Genomic DNA, 23,554 nt, shown 5'->3' on the forward strand with positions numbered 1-23,554 from the left:
ATGTGACCTCAGCGCTGCAGACAAATGTGCACAGCAGCTCAGCTCAGTAATCGGCTGCAGTCCTGTCAATGTGACATCAACGCTACAGACAATAACTGTGCACAGCAGCTCAGCTCAGTAATCGACTGCAGTGCTGTCAATGTGATATCAGCGCTGCACACAATAACTGTGCACAGCAGCTCAGCTCAGTAATCGACTGCAGTGCTGTCAATGTGATATCAGCGCTGCACACAATAACTGTGCACAGCAGCTCAGTAATCGGCTGCAGTGCTGTCAATGTGACATCAGCGCTGCAGACAACTGTGCACAGCAGCTCAGCTCAGTAATCGGCTGCAGTGCTGACAATGTGACCTCTGCGCTGCAGACAATAACTGTGCACAGCAGCTCAGTAATCGACTACAGTGCTGTCAGTGTGACATCAGTGCTGCAGACAATAACTGTGCACAGCAGCTCAGCTCAGTAATCGACTGCAATGCTGTCAATGTGATATCAGCGCTGCACACAATAACTGTGCACAGCAGCTCAGCTCAGTAATCAACTGCAGTGCTGTCAATGTGATATCAGCGCTGCACACAATAACTGTGCACAGCAGCTCAGTAATCGGCTGCAGTGCTGTCAATGTAACATCAGCGCTGCAGACAATAACTGTGCACAGCAGCTCAGCTCAGTAATAGGCTACAGTGCTGTCAATGTGACATCAGCGCTGCAGACAACAACTGTGCACAGAAGCTCAGCTCAGTAATCGGCTGCAGTGCTGTCAGTGTGACATCAGTGCTGCAGACAATAACTGTGCACAGCAGCTCAGCTCAGTAATTGGCTGCAGTGCAGTCAATGTGACATTAGCGCTGCAGACAATAACTGTGCACAGCAGCTCAGTAATCGGCTGCAGTGCTGTCAATGTTACATCAGCGCTGCAGACAATAACTGCGCACAGCAGCTCACCTCAGTAATAGGCTACAGTGCTGTCAATGTGACATCAGCGCTGCAGACAACAACTGTGCACAGAAGCTCAGCTCAGTAATCGGCTGCAGTGCTGACAATGTGACCTCAGCGCTGCAGACAATAACTGTGCACAGCAGCTCAGCTCAGTAATCGACTGCAGTGCTGTCAGTGTGACATCAGTGCTGCAGACAATAACTGTGCACAGCAGCTCAGCTCATTAATCGACTGCAGTGCTGTCAATGTGACATCAGCGCTGCAGACTAACTGTGCAAAGCAGCTCAGCTCAGTAATCGGCTGCAGCGCTGTCAATGTGACATCAGCGCTGCAGACTAACTACACAGCAGCTCAGTAATCGGCTGCAGTGCTGTCAATGTGACATCAGAGCTGCAGACAATAACTGTGCACAGCAGCTCAGCTCAGTAATCGACTGCAGTGCTGTCAATGTGACATCAGCGCTGCAGACTAACTGTGCAAAGCAGCTCAGCTCAGTAATCGGCTGCAGCGCTGTCAATGTGACATCAGCGCTGCAGACTAACTACACAGCAGCTCAGTAATCGGCTGCAGTGCTGACAATGTGACCTCTGCGCTGCAGACAATAACTGTGCACAGCAGCTCAGTAATCGACTACAGTGCTGTCAGTGTGACATCAGTGCTGCAGACAATAACTGTGCACAGCAGCTCAGCTCAGTAATCAACTGCAGTGCTGTCAATGTGATATCAGCGCTGCACACAATAACTGTGCACAGCAGCTCAGTAATCGGCTGCAGTGCTGTCAATGTAACATCAGCGCTGCAGACAATAACTGTGCACAGCAGCTCAGCTCAGTAATAGGCTACAGTGCTGTCAATGTGACATCAGCGCTGCAGACAACTGTGCACAGAAGCTCAGCTCAGTAATCGGCTGCAGTGCTGTCAATGTGACATCAGTGCTGCAGACAATAACTGTGCACAGCAGCTCAGCTCAGTAATCGACTGCAGTGCTGTCAGTGTGACATCAGTGCTGCAGACAATAACTGTGCACAGCAGCTCAGCTCAGTAATTGGCTGCAGTGCAGTCAATGTGACATTAGCGCTGCAGACAATAACTGTGCACAGCAGCTCAGTAATCGGCTGCAGTGCTGTCAATGTTACATCAGCGCTGCAGACAATAACTGCGCACAGCAGCTCACCTCAGTAATAGGCTACAGTGCTGTCAATGTGACATCAGCGCTGCAGACAACAACTGTGCACAGAAGCTCAGCTCAGTAATCGGCTGCAGTGCTGACAATGTGACATCAGTGCTGCAGACAATAACTGTGCACAGCAGCTCAGCTCATTAATCGACTGCAGTGCTGTCAATGTGACATCAGCGCTGCAGACTAACTGTGCAAAGCAGCTCAGCTCAGTAATCGGCTGCAGCGCTGTCAATGTGACATCAGCGCTGCAGACTAACTACACAGCAGCTCAGTAATCGGCTGCAGTGCTGTCAATGTGACATCAGAGCTGCAGACAATAACTGTGCACAGCAGCTCAGCTCAGTAATCGACTGCAGTGCTGTCAATGTGACATCAGCGCTGCAGACAATAACTGCACAGCAGCTCAGCTCAGTAATCGGCTGCAGCGCTGTCAATGTGACATCAGCGCTGCAAACACTGGGAACAGTGGGGGAGCAGGATTTGTAATTATTGTTTAAATTAACTATTCATTAGTCAGAATTCATATCACAAATTTCCAGAGAATTCTGGTTATTTTCATCACACGAGACAAAAAGATGCCAAAAGCAGAAAGTGACTTGAGTAACATCTTCTAATGTCTTCTTTAGATCTTCAGCCACATTAACTATGGGAAATGTATAAATAAATGATATTTACCAGCGATAATGCGGAGAATAAATCCATATCCTGTACGGGAAACACAAAATACCGGATCAGAATGTGACATTAGATAATAAGCGCCCTTCAGCCGGCCTCAGTCGGGCCTCGTTCACACATTATGTACAATCTGCTGAGCTCTGCATACGGCCATGTTTGTTGGAGTACAGTGTCAGAAAACAGATCACAGCAACACGTCCGTCCGTGGTCTGCATCACTGATCCCAATACAAGTCTGTGTGTGGGTGAAGATCCCAGACAGCGCATGGATGTATAAGTGCGGAGGCCGTGTGCAGCCCGTGTAAGCAGCCAGTGTGCAGCCCTTTTTCGCATGCAGTGTGCCGGCCGTGTAGGCAGCCAGTGTGCAGGCCGTGTAGGCAGCCAGTGTGCAGGCCGTGTAGGCAGCCAGTGTGCAGCCCGTGTAGGCAGCCAGTGTGCAGCCCGTGTACGCATCTAGAGTGCAGGCCGTGTAAGCAGCCAGTGTGCAGGCCGTGTAGGCAGATATTGTGCAGCCAGTGTGCAGGCCGTATAAGCAGCCAGTGTGCAGCCCGTGTACGCAGCCAGTGTGCAGCCCGTGTACGCAGCCAGTGTGCAGCCCGTGTACGCAGCCAGTGTGCAGCCCGTGTACGCAGCCAGTGTGCAGCCCGTGTACGCAGCCAGTGTGCAGCCCGTGTACGCAGCCAGTGTGCAGCCCGTGTACACAGCCAGTGTGCAGCCCGTGTACGCAGCCAGTGTGCAGCCCGTGTACGCAGCCAGTGTGCAGCCCGTGTACGCAGCCAGTGTGCAGCCCGTGTACGCAGCCAGTGTGCAGCCCGTATACGCAGCCAGTGTGCAGCCCGTGTACGCAGCCAGTGTACGCAGCCAGTGTACGCAGCCAGTGTACGCAGCCAGTGTACGCAGCCAGTGTACGCAGCCAGTGTACGCAGCCAGTGTGCAGGTCGTGTAAGCCAGTGTTCCCCAACTCCAGTCCTCAAGGCCCACCAACAGGTCATGTTTTCAGGATTTCCTTAGTATTGCCCAGGTGATAATTGCAGAACCTGGAAAGGCAAGAATTCCATCACCTGTGCAATACTAAGGAAATCCTGAAAACATGACCTGTTGGTGGGCCTTGAGGACTGGAGTTGGGGAACACTGGTGTAAGCAGCCAGTGTGCAGCCCGTGTAAGCAGCCAGCGTGCAGCCCGTGTACGCAGCCAGTGTGCAGGCCGTATACGCAGCCAGTGTGCAGGCCGTGTACAGGCAGTGTGCAGCCCGTGTACGCAGCCAGTGTACGCAGCCAGTGTGAAGCCCTTGTACAGGCAGTGTGCAGCCCGTGTACGCAGCCAGTGTGCAGGCCATGTACGCAGCCAGTGTGCAGGCCGTGTACGCAGCCAGTGTGCATCCCATGTACGCAGCCATTGCGCAGCCCATGTACACAGCCAGTGTGCAGGCCGTGTACGCAGACAGTGTGCAGCCTGTGTACGCAGCCAGTGTGCGGCCTGTGTGCAGGCCGTGTACGCAGCTCATGATTATCATCATACTGTATAAGAGAAGCTTTACAATATATATTTTACATCAGAGATTAACTAGTGATGATAATAACGGACACAACTCCACTGATGTACAACGTTCCACCTAATAAAACTCCCATGTCTGAACGAGACCCTGGAGACCTCAAGGCAACCAGAAATCTGAAAGTGGTCGGGAGGCGGCATATTATAGGGCAGATCACATAGAAATACAGTGCTGCGGGAATAAGGAGCCATAAACCTTCCATTGCATTACATGTGTCTGCAGGAGTCCAGTGGGCGGTCCTGTGCAGTGATTGACAGCTCGCTGCAAGTACAGTCATGCAGGATCACTAGTAGGACTGCCCAATGGACTCCTATTCCTATACATATAGTGGCTTGCAAAAGTATTCACCCCCCCCCCTGGCATTTTTCGGGGTTTGTAACCTCACAACCTAGAATATCTTGTTTTTGAGGGTCTGCATCAGTTCATGGACAGAATATGCCGACCACTGATAACATTTAATTTTCTTTTCATCGTGAAGCAAACAACAAATAGGACAAAATTACTGAAAACTTCAGTGTGCTTAAATATTCACCCCCTAAAGTCAGTACTTTGTAGAGCCTCCTTTTGCAGCAATTACAGCTGCAACTGAGTTCGTATAAGTCTCTATGAGCTTTGCACATCTTGCCACTGGAATTTTTTCCCATTTCACATGGCAAAACTGCTCCAGCTCCTTCACGTTAGATGTTTCCTCTGGTGAACAGTGATCTTCACGTCTGACCACAGATTCTCAGCTGGATTAAGGTCCGGGCTGTGACTCCCCTGACACCGCTCAAGTGTTGCTTTAGCAGTATGGTTTCACTCACTGTCTTGTTGGAAGGTGAACCTCACTGACAGACAGAAACGCTGTATTCAGCACCATCCAATTTCCCCTTGACTCGGAACATTTTCCTTGTTGCTGAAAACCATCCCCATGGCATGAAGCTGCCACCACCATGCTTCACCTGGAGGATGTCGTTCTTGGGGTGATGTGATGTGTTGGTTTGGTGTCAGTCATAGCGTTTACCTTGGTGGCCAAAAAGTTCACTTTTGGTCTCATCTGACCTCATCACTTTCCTCCATACATTTGTGGAGTCTCCCACACGTCTTTTGGTAAACTCAAAAATAGCCTTACAATTTGTGTGTAAGTAAAGGCTTTTTTTCTGCTCACTCTTCCATAAAGGTCACCTCTATGGAGTGTACGGCTTATTGTAGTCATATGGACAGATACTCCAGTCTCTGATTGGGAGCTCAAAAATTCACAGCAAAAAGAACACCATATACAAATAGAATACTCAATAAAACTTAGCATTTAATAATCCTCTATTATAAAAACACACACCTCATACAACCTTAGACTGGTGCCAGTTGTCTGACAAACAATAAGACAGAAGATACAGGGTGCACTCGATCCCTAGGTTCCAGACTATCTGTCCCCTGATAGAGACCTGCGGTACTGGATTGACACTGTTCCCCACCGCACACTATTTAATGACCTTCATCCTCCTGAATCGTCACTCAGATAAGTTCTCTGAATATTTTATAAGTATGTCTCCTGATGAACTGATTTCAGGGAAACGCGTCGAGAATTACATACTTTAGTGATTATGAGAATTACAGTATTGGTTATTTGAGTATTCTATTTGCTTATAAACTATTTATTGACACTGCTTAGTGCTTTTTAGCATAGTCTAGGAGAGCCTGCCGTATTTTTTCATGGTGTTAGTTTTTTTGTCTCCCTATAAAGTATTTAATATCCCCTTGCAAGTAGTATAGGGTGTTATCAGGGTTAGACTACGAGGAGTGGGGGCGCCATTCTGCGCAGGACTATTAGGGTGCCAACCCCCACAGGTAGGCAGAGTCATCTAGGATTATTGTATAGGTGACCCTAGTTTGTTGCTTTTCATAACAGTGCAACATCAAAAGTATGCCAAATATAATTATTATACGCACTAGTATATCTGGGCATGTGCAATAAGTTGTTTATTATCAGCTACTGTTGTTAAAGAATGAAAGCTCTGTTGTTTGTACTTTTTTCATTTTCTTGCACGTTAGGGCCCATTAGGGCGATTTAGGGGTAGCCTACGTTGAGCGGGGGCACCATTGCGCAGGATACATAGGGTGCCAACCTCTGCAGCAAGGTAGGGGACAGATAGTCTGGAACCTAGGGATCGAGTGCACCCTGTATCTTCTGTCTTATTGTTTGTCAGACAACTGGCACCAGTCTAAGGTTGTATGAGGTGTGTGTTTTTATAATAGAGGATTATTAAATGCTAAGTTTTATTGAGTATATTATTCTATTTGTATATGGTGTTCTTTTTGCTGTGAATTTTTGAATTTTTCTGGCACCTTACTATATGTTTCTGTGATATAAAACTCTGATTGGGAGCTCACCAGCTCCTTCAGGTTTACCTTTGCTCGGTGTGCTGCCTCCTTGCTTGTGCTGAGCATTTGGTGGGGGCCCTCTCTTGGCAGGTTTGTAGTGGTACCACGTCCTTTCCATTTCATCATAATGGATTTGATTAGAATATTTAGTGCTGATGTATCACACACAAATCAGAAAAAAAAATATTTAAATACAGGTTGTAACGCAACAAAATAGGACAACAGCCAAGGGGGTTGATACTTTTGCAAACACCAGGGATTTCAATAAATAAAATATAAGTTCTACTGAATCTTTTACCACAAACCCATGTATCATGATGCTCAGTTTCTTCGCTATACCATACTGTCCACAGCTTGACAAGTTCCTTTCTAACCCCTTCACGACACTAGTATGGCGCATGTCGTGTCTCTTCCTTTGATGTGGGTTCCGGCGCTGAGCCCACATCAAAGTCGCAACATGCCAGCTGTTTTGAACAGCTGATATGTGCGCGCAATAGCGGTGGGCGAAATCGCGATTCACCCGCCGCTATTAACCTGTTCAATGCCGCTGTCAAATGCTGACAGCGGCATTTAACTACCGCTTCCGGCCGCGCGGCTGGAAATGAGGGTATCACCAACCCCCGTCACATGCGTCAGGATGGTAACCATAGAGGTCCTTGAGACCTCTATGGTTACTGATGCCGGCCTGCTGTGAGCGTCACCCTGTGGTCGGCGCTCATAGCAAGCCTGCAATTCAGCTACATAGCAGTGATCTGATGATCACTGCTATGTAGCAGAGCCTGTCAGGCTATGCCAGCTTCTAGCCTCCTATGGAGGCTATTGAAGCATGGTAAAAGTTTTAAAAAAATGTTTTTAAAAACATAAAAAAAAAAGTATATAAAAGTTTAAATCACCCCCCTTTCGCCCCATCCAAAATAAAACAATAATAATAAAAAAAACCTACACATATTTGGTATCGCCGAGTACAGAATCGCCCGATCTATCAATAAAAAAAAGCATTAACCTGATCGCTAAACAGTGTAGCGAGAAAAAATTAGAAACGCCAGAATTACGTTTTTTTTGTCGGGCGATAAAAAGAACGTATCTGCACAAAAGTGGTGTTATTAAAAACGCCAGCTCGGCATGCAAACAATAAGCCCTCATCTGACCCCAGATCACGAAAAATGGAGACGCTACGGGTATCGGAAAATGGTGCGGTTTTTTTTTAGCAAAGTATTGAATTTTTTTTCATCACTTAGATAAAAAATAACCTAGACATATTTGGTGTCTATGAACTCGTAATCATCTGGAGAATCATAATATCAGGTCAGTTTTAGGAGTTAGTGAACCTAGCAAAAAAGCCAAACAAAAAACAAGTGTGGGATTGCACTTTTTTTGCAATTTCACCGCACTTGGAATTTTTTTCCCGTTTTCTAGTACAAGACATGGTAAAACCAATGATGTCGTTCAAAAAGTACAACTCATCCCACAAAAAATAAGCCATCACATGGCCATATTGACGGAAAAATATAAAAGTTATGGCTCTGGGAAGGAGGGGAGCGAAAAACGAAAACGCAAAAACGAAAAAGGGCAGCGGCGTGAAGGGGTTAAGGGAAGCCATCATAAAAAATGACCAATGGCTTCCATCATGTTACCTTCTTATAATATATTTCTTCCTTTTTATTTTTGGCGATGTTTCACCCATGCTTTATATTCCACATAATAAAGTATGAATCTTGCAGTTTCCACATGGGCCACTGGGAATGGTTTACACTTGTACTTCCTGCCGCTTCAGAACATAACACGTACATTGGCCACAGAAAACAGACCCCCAACTATATCCTGTGTATCGGAGTATCTAACCAACGTGTGCCAAAGAGAGGAGGAAGAGGTGAGCTGTGACATCAGCTGTACTGAATGGTGGATCCGTTGTTCTCAGCTGAGGACAGAGGTGTTACCTGTCTCTGATGATAAGGAGTCTCCTGAAAACTCTTCCTGGAAGGACAGGCAGTCTGGCTCTAGAACAACCCCAGTGGCCAGTAGAAAAATTGCAAGATTACTAATGTTTTTAAAAAAGTTGTGACATGAAAGAGAAAATTACCAAAGAAATAAATATATATACAGGAGTCACACAAAATCGACGATGGCTTCCCTTTAAATAACATAATATATGGTCCAATGTCCCAGTACATACAGTGATGGCTCTTGAGTGCACATAAAGTGTTACTACGAGCACTTACATGGATTGGTCACTTTACTGTAACAAAAGTGCTGCGGACACAACATTGTGGCACTAAGCAATACAGAAGTATCGCAGGTTCCCCTCCTGCTCAGACTGCACAGCTCCTGTCCATACAATGGCTACTGGTGGAGGAACCTGTGACCAGACCTATCCGTCTGCCTTCTCCAATGGCTGCTGGTGGAGGAGCATGTGACTGGACCTGCCCATCTGCCTCCTCCAATGGCTGCTGGTGGAGGAACAAGTGACTGGACCTGCCCATCTGCCTCCTCCAATGGCTGCTGGTGGAGGAACATGTGACCAGACCTGCCCATCTGCCTCCTCCTTTGGCTGTTGGTGGAGGAATATGTGACCAGACCTGCCCATCTGCCTCCTTCAACGGCTGCTGGTGGAGAACATGTGACCAGACCTGCCCATCTGCCTCCTCCTTTGGCTGCTGGTCGAGGAATATGTGACCAGACCTGCCCATCTGCCTCCTCCAATGGCTGCTGATAGAGGAACATAGGACCAGACCTGTCAATATGCCTCCTCCATAGGCTGCTGGTGGAGGAACATGGGACCAGACCCATCCATCTGCCTCCTACAATGGCTGCTGGTGGAGGAGCATGTGAACATACCTGCCCATCTGCCTCCTCCAATGGCTGTTGGTGGAGGAACATGTGACTGGACCTGCAGTCTGCTTCCTCCAATGACTGCTGGTGGAGGAACATGTGACAAGACCTGCCATCTGCCTCCTCCCATAGCTGCTGGTGGAGGAACATGGGACCAGACCCATCCATCTGCCTCCTGCAATGGCTGCTGGTGGAGGAGCATGTGACCGTACCTGCCCATTTGCCTCCTCCAATTGCTGCTGGTAGAGGAACATGTGACCAAACCTGCCCATCTGCCTCCTCCTTTGGCTGCTGGTGGAGGAATATGTGACCAGACCTGACCATCTGCCTCCTCCAATGGCTGCTGATAGGGGAACATAGGACCAGACCTGTCAATATGCCTCCTCCATTGGCTACTGGTGGAGGAACATGGGACCAGACCCATCCATCTGCTTCCTCCCATAGCTGCTGGTGGAGGAACATGTGACCAGACCTGCAGTCTGCTTCCTCCAATTGCTGCTGGTGGAGGAGCATGTGACCGGACCTTCCGTCTGCTTCCTCCAATGGCTGCTGGAGGAACATGTGACCGGACCTGTCCATCTGCATCCTTCAATGGCTGCTGGTAGAGGAACATGTGACTAGACCTGCTGTCTGCTTCCTCCAATAGCTGCTGGTGGAAGAACATCTGCCTCCTTCAATGGCTGATGGAGGAAGAACATGTGACTAGACCTGCCGTCTGCCTCCTCCCATGGCTGCTGGTGGAGGAACATGTGACCAGACATGCCGTCTGCCTTCTCCAATGGTTGCTAGTAGGGAAACATGTGACCTGACCTGTCCATCTGCTTCCTCCAATGGCTGCTGGTGGAGGAACATCTGACCAGATGGACAGGTCCGGTCCCATGTTACTCCACCAGCAGCTATTGGAGGAGGCAGATGGACAGGTCCGGTCACATGCTCCTCTATCAGCAGCCATTGGAGGAAGCAGACGGCAGGTCTGGTCAAATGTTCCTCCTCCAGCAGACATTGGAGGAGGTAGATGGACAGGTCCGGTCCCATTTTCTTTCACCAGCAGCCATTAGGGGAGGCAGATGGACAGGACCAGCCCCATGTTCCTCCACCAGCAGCAATTGGAGGAGGCAGGTGGACAGGTCTGGTCACATGTTCCTCCACCAGCTGCCACTGGAGGAGGTAGATGGACAGGTCCGGTCCCATTTTCTTCCACCAGCACCCATTAGGGGAGGCAGATGGACAGGTCCAGTCCCATGTTCCTCCAACAGCAGCAATTGGAGGAGGCAGGTGGACAGGTCTGGTCACATGTTACTCCACCAACAGCCATTGGAGGAGGCAGACGGCAGGTCTAGTCACATGTTCCTCTATCAGCAGCCATTAGAGGAGGCAGATGGACAGGTCTGGTCACATCTTCCTCCACCAGCTGCCACTGGAGGAGGTAGATGGACAGGTCCGGTCCCATTTTCTTCCACCAGCACCCATTAGGGGAGGCAGATGGACAGGTCCAGTCCCATGTTCCTCCAACAGCAGCAATTGGAGGAGGCAGGTGGACAGGTCTGGTCACATGTTACTCCACCAGCAGCCATTGGAGGAGGCAGACGGCAGGTCTAGTCACATGTTCCTCTATCAGCAGCCATTGGAGGCGGTAGATGGACAGGTCTGGTCACATGTTCCTTCGCCAGCAGCCATTGGAGGAGGCAGATGGACAGGTCAAATGTTCCTCTATCAGGAGCCATTGTATGGACAGGAGAGATGTGTACTATATGAGGAAGGCTGCAATAAGTGCAGGAGAAGGACCTGTAATCCTGACACATTAGTAAGTGCCACAAAATCATGTCCCCAATACATCTATTAAGATAAAAATAACGTGACCAACCTACTGAATATCCACACACAGGAGCCCAACGTATAGCTTTAATATTTGAAGTTAGAGCACAAGATGTGGTCTATTAGTTGAGCCAAACTTACAGAAAGGTAAAGAAACCCTTCAAATGAAAGCACCGTTCTCACCGGCATCAGACAGATCCAAGGGCAGGAAGCAAAAGTGTACCAATTAAAGGGATCATGCAGCATGGCAAAATTAATACATTTTAAACAGTAAAACATTACTGTATAATTACTGAATTCAGTGTTATGTGATCTATTGTGGCAGCCCTTGGCAATCATTACAACAGATTATCATAACATAGTAACATAGTTATTAAGGTTGAAGGAAGACTTTAAGTCCATCTAGTTCAACCCATAGCCTAACCTAACATGCCCTAACATGTTGATCCAGAGGAAGGCAAAAAAAACCCATGTGGCAAAGAGTAAGCTCTACATTGGGGAAAAGAATTCCTTCCCGACTCCACATACGGCAATCAGACTAGTTCCCTGGATCAACGCCCTATCAAGGAATCTAGTGTATATACCCGGTAACATTATACTTTTCCAGAAAGGTATCCAGTCCCCTCTTAAATTTTAGTAATGAATCACTCATTACAACATCATACGGCAGAGAGTTCCATAGTCTCACTGCTCTTATGGTAAAGAACCAGCGTCTGTTATTATGCTTAAACCTTCTTTCCTCCAGACGTAGAGGATGCCCCCTTGTCCCTGTCTCAGGTCTATGAGTAAAAAGATCATCAGAAAGGTCTTTGTACTGTCCCCTCATATACTTATACATTAAAATAAGATCACCCCTTAGCCTTCGTTTTTCCAAACTAAATAGCCCCAAGTGTAATAACCTATCTTGGTATTGCAGACCCCCCCAGTCCTCTAATAACCTTGGTCGCTCTTCTCTGCACCCGCTCTAGTTCAGCTATGTCTTTCTTATATACCGGAGACCAGAACTGTACACAGTATTCTAAGTGTGGTCGAACTAGTGACTTGTATAGAGGTAAAATTCTGTTCTCCTCATGAGCATCTATGCCTCTTTTAATGCATCCCATTATTTTATTTGCCTTTGAAGCAGCTGCCTGACACTGGCCACTAAATGTGAGTTTGTCATCCACCCATACACCCATGTCTTTTTCATTGACTTTTTTGCCCAGAGTTTTTAAATTAAGCACATAGTTATACATCTTATTACTTCTACCCAAGTGCATGACCTTACATTTATTGCAATTAAAGCTCATTTGCCATTTATCAGCCCAAGCTTCTAGTTTACCTAAATCATCCTATAATATAAAATTGTCCTCCTCTGTATTGATTACCCTGCAGAGTTTAGTGTCATCTGCAAATATTGAAATTCCACACTGTATGCCCCTACAAGGTCATTAATAAATATGTTAAAAAGAAGAGGGCCCAATACTGACCCCTGTGGTACTCCACTGCTAACCGTGACCCAGTCCGAGTGTGCTCCATTAATAACCACCCTTTGTTTCCTATCCCTGAGCCAGCTCCTAGCCCACTTTCACATATTTTCCCCTATCCCCATTATTCTCATTTTATGTATCAACCTTTTGTGTGGCACCATATCAAAAGCTTTTGAAAAGTCCATATAGACTACGTCCACTGGGTTCCCTTGGTCCAGTCCGGAACACACCTCTTCATAGAAACTGATCAGATTAGTCTGACAGGACCGGTCCCTAGTAAACCCGTGCTGATACTGGGTCATGAGGTTATTCCTCTTCAGATACTCCAGTATAGCATCCCTTAGAATGCCCTCCATGATTTTACCCACAGTAGAGGTTAAGCTTACTGGCCTATAATTTCCGAGTTCAGTTTTTGTCCCCTTTTTGAATATTGGCACCACATTTGCTATACGCCAGTCCTGTGGTACAGACCCTGTTATTATGGACTCTTTAAAGATTAAAAATAATGGTCTATCAATGACTGTACTTAATTCCTGCAGCACTCGGGGGTGTATCCCATCCGAGCCCGGAGATTTGTCAATTTTAGTGATTTTTAGACGCCGCCGTACTTCCTGCTGGGTTAAGCAGGTGACATTTAATGGGGATTTTTTGTTATCACTGATCATATTGTCTGCCATGGGATTTTCTTGTGTAAATACTGATGAAAAAAAGTCATTTAGCATACTGGCTTTTTCCTCATCCTCATCCACCATTTCACCCAGACTATTTTTAAGGGGACCAACACTATCATTTTTTAGTTTCTTACTATTTACGTAGTTAAAGAATATTTTGGGATTATTTTTACTCTCTCTGGCAATCAGTCTCTCTGTCTCAATCTTTTCTGCCTTGATTTGCTTTTTACAGAATTTATGTACTGTATATACTCGAGTATAAGCCGACCCGAGTATAAGCCGACCCTCCTAATTTTGCCACAAAAAACTGGGAAAACTTAAGGACTCGAGTATAAGCCTAGGGTGGGAAATGCAGCAGCTACCGGTAAATTTCAAAAGTAAAAATAGATACCAATAAAAGTAAAATTAATTGAGACATTAGTAGGTTAAGTGTTTTTGAATATCCATATTGAATCAGGAGCCCCATATAATGCTTCATAAAGTTTGATGGGCCCCATTAGATGCTCCATATTAAAATATGCCCCATATAACCCTGCATAAAGGGTAATAAAGGCCCCATAAGATGCTCCATACAGACACTTGCCCCATATAATGCTGCACAAACGTTATGGCCCCATAGATGCTCCGTACAGTCACTGCCCCTTATAATGCTGCACAAGCGTTATGGCCCCATAAGATGCTCCGAACAGTCACTGCCCCTTATAGTGCTGCACAATCGTTATGGCCCCATACAGATGCTCTGTACAGTCACTTGCCCCATTATAATGCTGCACAATCGTTATGGCCCCATACAGATGCTCCGTGCAGTGACTTGCCCCATTATAATGCTGCACAATCGTTACGGCCCCATAAGATGCTCCGTACAGTCACTGCCCCTTATAGTGCTGCACAATCGTTATGGCCCCATAAGATGCTCCATACAGTCACTTGCCCCATATAGTGCTGCACAAGCGTTATGGCCCCATAAGATGCTCCGTACAGTCACTGCCCCTTATAGTGCTGCACAATCGTTATGGCCCCATAAGATGCTCCATACAGTCACTGCCCCTTATAGTGCTGCACAATCGTTATGGCCCCATAAGATGCTCCATACAGTCACTGCCCCATTTGCTTTTGCTGCGATAAAAAAAAAATAAAATCACATACTCACCTCTCTTCGCTCAGGACCCCCGGCACTTTCAATATTTACCTGCTCCTCGTGCGGCTCTGTCTTCAGCACTGACGTTCAGTAGAGGGCGCGCACTGACTACGTCACCGCGCCCTCTGACCCAAGTGTCACAGCCACAGGACGCGGATGACGGAGCCACACCGGAACGAGGAGCAGTAAATATCACGCAGCGCTGTATACTCACCTACTGCTGGCGCTGTGCAGTCCCTGCTTCTTCCTGCATCTTCTTCCTGTATTGAGCGGTCACCGTTACCGCTCATTACCGAAATGAATATGCGGCTCCACCTCTATGGGAGGTGGAGCCGCATATTCATTTCGGGAATAAGCGGGACCATGTGACCGCTCAGTACAGGAAGAATATGGAGCGCTGGAAGAAGCAGGGACGTGCAGGGACCGCGCCAGCAGTAGGTGAGTATAATTAGATAGCCCCCGCGCCCCCTCCCCTGCCGACACCCGGGTATGACTCGAGTATAAGCCGAGAGGGGGACTTTCTGCCCAAAAAAATGGGCTGAAAATCTCGGCTTATACTCGAGTATATACGGTAATTTTCTGTATTTATTTAATGCCTCATCACTACCTACTTCCTTTAATTCTCTAAATGCTTTCTTTTTGTCACTTATTGCGCCCCTTACAGCTCTATGTAGCCATATTGGTTTCCTCCTGTTTCTAGTATGTTTATTCCCATACGGTATATACTGCGCACAGGTCCTATCCAGGATGCTAGTAAACGTCTCCCATTTTCTTTGTGTATTTTTATGTCTCAGGATATCGTCCCAGTTACCGTAATTGCACCAAGATCATCTCTCATCCATTGGAAATTTGCCCTCCTGAAGTTTAGTGTCCTTGTAACCCCCCTACTACCCATCTTCTTAAAGGAGACATGAACACTTATTATTTTGTGATCACTATTCCCCCAGTGACCCCCAACCCTTATATTTGCTATGCGGTCTGTCGTGTTGGTTAATATTAGGTCTAGCAGTGCCCCCCTTCTTGTTGGGTGCTGAACCAGTTTTCAGAGGTATTTGTCTCTCATAGTTGTCAGACCCCGATCAACTTTGCTGGAACTACAGATTTCCATTACCCAATCTATTTCAGGGTGGTTGAAGTCCCCCATAATAATGACTTCTCCTTGAGTCGCAGATTCATCTATTTGCTTTACGAGGATAGATATTCTCCGTTGCTTCAATTATTTTTGGAGACTTATAACTAACCCCTATCAGTAATTTATTTTTTTCCCCCTCCCCTTATCTCCACCCACAGGGACTCTACATTTTCATTAGATTCCCCTATATTGTCATGCAGGATGCGTTTTAAGGATGTTTCTACATATAGACACACACCTCCTCCTCGCTTATCTGTACGGTCATTTCTGAACAGACTATAGCCCTGTAAGTTAACAGCCCAGTCATGGCTCTCATCCAGCCATATTTCAGATATCCCCACCATGTCATAACTATGCTCCACAACAACATTAATCCTAATTCGGCCATTTTGTTGGCGAGGCTTCTGGCATTAGTATACATACACTTTATGCATCTCTCTGTACCTCTGTTCTTTCTTAAATTATTAACTGTTCTAACCCCACCCCCCATGCCACCGCCACCCCCAACTTCCTTATTTGTGCCCAGGTCTCCATCTGCACTATCTTCCCCTCCTATAAAATGAATACCCTCCCCCCCAATCCCTAGTTTAAACACTCCTCCAACCTTCTAGCCATTCGGGCTCCCACCTGCTGACACAGACTCCAAGAGGTCTGTTCTCCTAATCCATCTCCATATATCTCTGAGACTGCACTGCGCAGAGGACAGGGTTACTAGACCCAACACTGGCCAAAGTGTCATACTGCCATCCACAGCCATCAGCTTTTTACACACAAGCCTATCCCGGATTTCCTTCATCACCTTTCTATGTACCATCAATCCGGCAGATCGAGTGAAACAAAATGTTACAGGATTGTGCACTACCTGCACTGCCCCTTTAAAATGAAGTAGTCCCCATTGTACAATAAGAACCGATACCTCCTGCCTGGTCGCCGGTCAGTGATGTTGGCGCTGGGTCTACTGAGGCATTGTTACATCATGTGAGCCTCCTCTCTATGGGCTACAGAGCTCTCATGTCCCTCCGACCATCCTAAGAAGTGAGAACACGACCACACAATAGTGACCGCTGATTGGCTGCAGCACATAATACAGGCCATCCTCAGAAGTGAGAACACGACCACACAATAGTGACCGCTAATTGGCTGCAGCACATAATACAGGCCATTCTCAGAAGTGAGAACACGGCCACACAATAGTGACCGCTGATAGGCTGCAGTGCATATTACAGGCCATCCTCAGAAGTGAAAACATATACACACAATAGAGACCGCTGATTGGCTGCAGCACATATTACAGGCCATCCTCAGAAGTGAGAACACGGCCACATAATAGTGACCGCTGATTGGCTGCAGCGCATTGGACTGACTGAATGGACATCTCTATTGAACGGTCCGAATGGACAACTCTACTGGACAGACCGAATGGACATCTCTACTGGACGGACAGAATAGACATCTCTACTGGACGGACAGAATGGACACCTCTATTGGACGGACCGAATGGACATCTCTATTGGACGGACCGAATGGACATCTCTACTGGACGGACCGAATGGACATCTCTATTGGACAGACCGAATGGACATCTCTACTGGACATCTCTACTGGATGGACAGAATGGACATCTTTACTGGACGGACAGAATAGACATCTCTACAGGACGGACCGAATGGACATCTCTACAGGACGGACCGAATGGACATCTCTACAGGATGGACCGAATGAACATCTCTACAGGACGGACAGAATGGACATCTCTACTGGACAGACAGAATGGACATCTCTACTGGACAGACAGAATGGACATCTCTACTGGACGGACAGAATGGACATCTCTACTGGACGGACAGAATGGACATCTCTACTGGACGGACAGAATGGACATCTCTACTGGACGAACTGAATGGACATCTCTATTGGACGGACTGAATGGACATCTCTACTGGACGGAATGAATGGACATCTCTACAGGACGGACCGAATGGACATCTCTACAGGACGGACCGAATGGACATCTCTACTGGATGGACAGAACGGACATCTCTACTGGACGGACAGAACGGATATCTCTACTGGACGGACATCTCTATTGGACGGACCGAATGGACATCTCTACTGGACGGACAGAATGGACATCTCTAATGGATGGACATCTCTAATGGACGGACAGAATGGACATCTCTATTGGACGGACCGAATGGAAATCTCTACAGGACGGACCGAATAGACATCTCTATTGGACGGAAGGAATGGACATCTCTACTGGACGGACTGAATGGACATATCTACTGGACGGACTGAATGGACATCTCTATTGGACGGACTGAATGGACATCTCTATTGGACGGACTGAATGAACATCTCTATTGGACGGACTGAATGGACATCTCTATTGGACGGCCACTTATGGTCCACTCCATAACGTGACAGGCACACGGAGCCACCAACGTCTGCAATGTGTGAACACGTCGGGCCCCTTCTCCTCAGCAGCAATCTGAACCTGGCCTTTTTGCTCACAATTTTAGATAAATACCATGGTGGGATGTGGGAATAAAGATGTGCGCCTCGTTCATTCAAGTAGATTTTCAATTTTTGTTCCATCTGCATTTGCAATGGATAAAATAAGGACACTCCTCACACAAATTGCAGGCTTTGTTGTAGTGGATACAAGTTATTGTCCACTGAGACCACAGGTGTGCTATGAAAACCATAATCACTAGTCTGGTTCATTTTACTGACCAACCAAGTGCATGTAATGGCAGGCAGAGAACAGCAACTCACAAAGCACAGAGGAGAGCAATGTGAGGGGGTCTGCAGCACTCAGGAGAAGCAGGGTATCACCGAGAAATATACAAGGAGACCGCTCACATGGCTCTATGAAGTTCTATGCACTGGAGGTTGCAGAAGGAGGTGAAAAATGATGCAAAGGTGCAAAAAAGAAACTTTATATGTTGCTCTTTTGTCTGTATATCATCAGTAGATTTACAGATACTGCACTTTGTAAACAATATATTGACATTAGGGAAATAAGCCCTTAAATATATAGATGACTCAGAGCTAGGTATGAGGATATCACCTGAGCTAGAGACTTAGGGTACCGTCTCACAGTGGCACTTTGGTCGCTACGACGGCACGATCTGTGACGTTCCAGCGTCGCTTGATTATCGCTCCAGCGTCGTAGACTGCGGTCACACTTTGCAATGCACGGCGCTGGAGCGATAATTTCATGACGTATTTGCGATGTAGAAGCCATTGGTTACTGTGCACACATCGTATACAACACCTTTGTCACACGATGCAATCATGCCGCCACAGCGGGACACTTGACGACGAAAGAAAGTTTCAAACGATCTGCTACGATGTACGATTCTCAGCGGGGTCCCTGATCGCAGTAGCGTGTCAGACACAGCGATATCGTATGGATATCGCTGGAACGTCACGGATCGTGCCGTCGTAGCGACCAAAGTGCCACTGTGAGACAGTACCCTTATAGTGGCATCCGCACATCATATTCCCTGGTCTCAGTGGGTGTCCACAGTGCCTCTGCCAGTATGATCCCCACACAGGTGTAAGGGGTCTGGTATTTGCAGTGCACAACTGCTCCCGAATGATTATAGTGGAGTAGAGTTTGGTGTCTTCTGAGGGGCATCCATGACACAGGAACAATATAACACAGACAATGGCAGGATAACACTCAGATACATGGGATGGTCCCGCATGTTACGGCTCTGGTCACTGGCAGAGCTGCCCTTAGAGATGGATCATTACACAGGGATCTCAGTGTTTGTACTTATAAAGCTAATCCTTTGAATCTCAAGCCGGTCATACACATTAATCTCGGCCGTCTACGCCATACTCCGCAAAGATCATTCAGCCATTGTTGGGAGAAAATACAATCACAAGTCCAGAAGCATACAATAAATCTTTCAGGTGGATTTGGCGGGTTCGGTAGACATTTTTGTCTGGTGTGCTTGGGGGTCTTTTTATGCAGATAATTTACCAAATTGAAGTAAGGTGAGATTGTAGAATAGTTTAGGGAATGAGTTTAGGGAATTAAAAATAACTTTTTAGGATATGCAAAACATTAAACCTAAGGTGCTAATTCTTAAAGTGATAAAAGCATAAGTGTACAAGTCACCCACATAACTATGACACCGACCATAGCCAGTTACTTTTAGGCACCATGTTTGTGGCCACAATTAAGAAAATTAGCCCATGTGAAGAGCCCATGCTGTGATTAGAGCCCGCATGTGTGACCCCACAGGTGAGTACAGATAAGTGCCCATCACTTCACCTGGCCATCTGCAGCCACAGAAAGCCTACGTTTATCCAGCTGGAAAAGAAACACTGATTTAGAAGTCATGTCAAATCATGCAATGAGATAATCATCAGTCACACAAGGAATGGAAGTGGACATCCCATAAAACATCTCGAGATCTTCCCCATGCAGATCTGTGATGGCGGTAACATGGTTACAGGCTACAGCCAATGCTGGAGCGCTCTGCTCCCACCAGTCCTTCTCTTAGGGTAGCTACTCGTACGGGACTAATAGGAGGCAGAGCACAAAGTTGGTTTGGGGTCTAACTGTGGACTCATATGTCTGTGTAGGAGCTTTACACGAGTCATGGTTGCCGCACCGTTCCAGCAGATAACAGTGGGAGATGAATCTACTAGAAAATTGCAGATGATTTATGAGGCTACATCTGAGATCCTGTAATGTGGCAGGCCGATCCTCGCTCAACTAGATGCACACTGCACACATGAGATGGAGAGGTAAGAAGAAACACTGCGGTAGAAGGGTAGATTTCTACCGTGGACACATCTGCGTAGGAGCTTTAGGCGAGTCATAGTTGGCTCAGCGTTCCAGCAGATAACAGTGGGAGATGAATGTACTAGAAAATTGCAGATGATCTATGAGGCCACAACTGAGGTCCTGTAACATGGCAGGCCGACCCCCGCTCATCTAGATGCACACTGCACACATGAGATGGAGAAGATGAAACACTGCGGTAGAAGGGTAGATTTCTACTGCGGACACATGTCTGCGTAGGAGCTTTAGACGAGTCATGGTTGCCTCATCGTTCCAGCAGATAACAGTGGGAGATGAATCTACTAGAAAATTGCAGATGATTTATGAGGTCACATCTGAGGTCCTGTACGTGGCAGGCTGATCCTCGCTCATCTAGATGTACACTACACACATGAGATGGAGAGGTAAGATGAAACACTGCGGTAGAAGGGTAGATTTCTACTGTGGACACATGTCTGCGTAGGAGCTTTAGACGAGTCATGGTTGTCTCAGCGTTCCAGCGGATAACAGTGGGAGATGAATCTACTAGAAAATTGCAGATGATTTATGAGGTCACATCTGAGGTCCTGTACGTGGCAGGCCGATCCTCGCTCATCTAGATGTACACTACACACATGAGATGGAGGGGTAAGATGAAACGTTGCGGTAGAAGGGTAGACATAATGTGGATATCCAACAGGATGTGCCTCTACAGAAATTAAATCCTGCAAGTTATGGAATCACTCTATAGTTAAAGGCAATCTCTCAGCAGGTCTTTGCTCCCCCATCTGAGAGCAGCAGGATGTAGGGGAAGAGATGCTGATTCCAGTGATGTGCCACTTGCTGGGCTGCTTATTGCAGTTTTGATAAAATCACAGTTTTCTCTGCTGCAGACCCAACAGTTCTCTGAATGCTGTGTTATGTATAATCCTGTCCACACCAGTGATAGGCAGCTTTCTGTGTACACTGTGCATAGGCAGAAAGCAGCCAATCAGTGGTGAGGGTGGAGTTATACCAAGCTGATTAATATGGAGGACTACAGCAGGTTTGCTAGTCCTCTAGTGATAACCTCCTGCTAGTTAAGCTGTCATTTTATCAAACCTACAGCAAGCAGCCCAGTAGTTGACATATCACTGGGATCGGGGTCTCTGTTTCTACATTAAGCTGCTCTCGAGTTAGGTGGCAAAAAACTGGTGAGGCCAGGGAAGGCGGCCAGGGGAGGCTGCCAGGAGAGGAGGCCATGGGAGGCGGCCAGAAGAGGAGGCCATGCGGCCAGGGGGGGCGGACAGGGAAGGCGGCCGGGGGGGGCGGACAGGGAAGGCGGCAAGGGGAGGCGACCAGAAGGGGCTGACAGGGGAGGCGACAAGGGGAGGCGGACAGGAGGCCATGGGAGGTGACCAGGGGAGGAGGCCAGAGGGGCGGACAGGGAAGGCAGCCAGGGAAGGTGGCCGGGGGGGGGGCAGCCAGGGGAGTCGGGTCCATCCTTGCTTTATAGAGATTTAGAAGAAAATCAGCCAATGCAAAGAGTGCTGCCATCATCCCCTGCAGTCATGGGAGAGCTACAGTTGTGGACACTACACTGAGTCACATTCTCTTACATAGAGATCCTGCACACGGTTTATTTATTCTCGTTACTTCGCCCACCAGTTTTATCTCGCTCTTCAGTCGGGTGATTCCAGCTCGCTCGCTCTTCGTCGCTCCGACAGCTCCCAGTTCACGTATGGAGACTGCTGGACTGGCCATCCTGTCCACAGATCGCACTGCGAGAGAGAAGACAGTCAGGTCTTTTCACTTATGGGAATAAACAGAACAACTAATGAGAAAGGACCAGATGTTTTATTCTATTGAGGACACAGAAGTAAAACAATACAACCTATAGAATCTACGACATTGTACACAACAGCTGCTGCCAATCACCAGCTCCAACATAAAGGGGATCACAAGGAGGACCATAAGCGGGATCCAAATAAGACCAAAGCTCAGTTTCTGGAGAGGGCAGTAGAGAACAATGGTCGAGATTGTAAACACCCCTGACAAAGATTGGACAGCTACCGTGCAATAAGCTGCTCAATGTCAGCTGGGGCAATTGTGGCGAAGCAGCAATTACTACTAGCTGTACAAGTAGCCTCTCCATCAGACTCTGCACCTGCCTCCCTGGCAGACTCTCCATCAGACTCTTTAGCAGCCTCCCCGGCAACCTCTCCAGATAGATAATCCAAATATCCAGAAGAGTCATTCTAGTATAATGAGAAAGAGGCACTGGAAACTGGAGATCACTAATCATGTTGTGGACAGGAGCTTATTTCACGTCCCTCACGCACGGTCAAGGCACGCACGGTCGAGGCACGTACCACTCCTTTCCACACCAAACTCCTTCCCACTCAGGATGTGATGCAAAAGGCTCTTCATGTCAGAAGGACTGAGGTTCATGAGGCTCTCCGTGGCTTCTTCCCCTGTATGATGAAAAATGGAAAAGGTCAGAACTAGAAGTAAAATATAATTTTCATGACTAACACAACATTTCATTTAATGCAACTTTACAGCTGTAAATGTGTACTGTACATACATGGCGTTTCATCCTCACATATACATTTCAGGAGCTGAATTACAGCAATTATTTGTTTTTGGCAACAGTGTGCTGGGTCCCCCTGGGCCGGTTGTGGTGAGGTTTGAGGTGGCATGGTGGAGCGGTTTGTTCTTAAAATTGAAACCGGGTCTGTACTGAGAGAGGTATCAACGGGACATTTTTTGGTATGGGCAACAGTCTGCTGGGTCCCCCTAGGCCGGTTGTGGTGAGGATGGGGGTGGCATGGTGGAACTGTTTGTTGTTAAAAATTGAAAACGGGTCCCTACTGAGAGACATCTCAGCGGGACATTTTTGGTATGGGCAACAGTCAGCTGGGTCCCCCTGGGCCAGTTGTGGTGCGGCTGGGGGTGGCATAATGGAGCTGTTTATTGCAGTTTTTCAAAATGGTTGAACCTTCAATTGCCCTCCTCCTTTTTTCCACAGT

The 23,554-nt window shown here is 47.3% G+C and overlaps 1 protein-coding gene across 2 annotated transcripts in view; it reads right to left on the reverse strand.

Annotated features, from left to right (window-relative positions):
- Positions 1 to 23,554, reverse strand: part of PHKA1 (phosphorylase kinase regulatory subunit alpha 1) — a 491,521-nt gene that overhangs the window by 53,489 nt on the left and 414,478 nt on the right. The window contains exons 26-29 of one of the 2 annotated variants that reach the window (XM_077286537.1): positions 22,895 to 22,996; positions 22,188 to 22,303; positions 20,049 to 20,087; positions 2,791 to 2,820 (exon numbers count right to left, since the gene is read on the reverse strand). In XM_077286537.1, coding sequence (XP_077142652.1) covers positions 2,791 to 2,820; positions 20,049 to 20,087; positions 22,188 to 22,303; positions 22,895 to 22,996 — 287 coding nt within the window. The remainder of the gene's footprint in view (positions 1 to 2,790; positions 2,821 to 20,048; positions 20,088 to 22,187; positions 22,304 to 22,894; positions 22,997 to 23,554) is intronic. The other variant, XM_077286538.1, reaches the window with a different exon arrangement.

Source organism: Ranitomeya variabilis, chromosome 2 (assembly GCF_051348905.1).
Source record: "Ranitomeya variabilis isolate aRanVar5 chromosome 2, aRanVar5.hap1, whole genome shotgun sequence".
In the NCBI taxonomy this organism is placed as follows: domain Eukaryota; kingdom Metazoa; phylum Chordata; class Amphibia; order Anura; family Dendrobatidae; genus Ranitomeya; species Ranitomeya variabilis.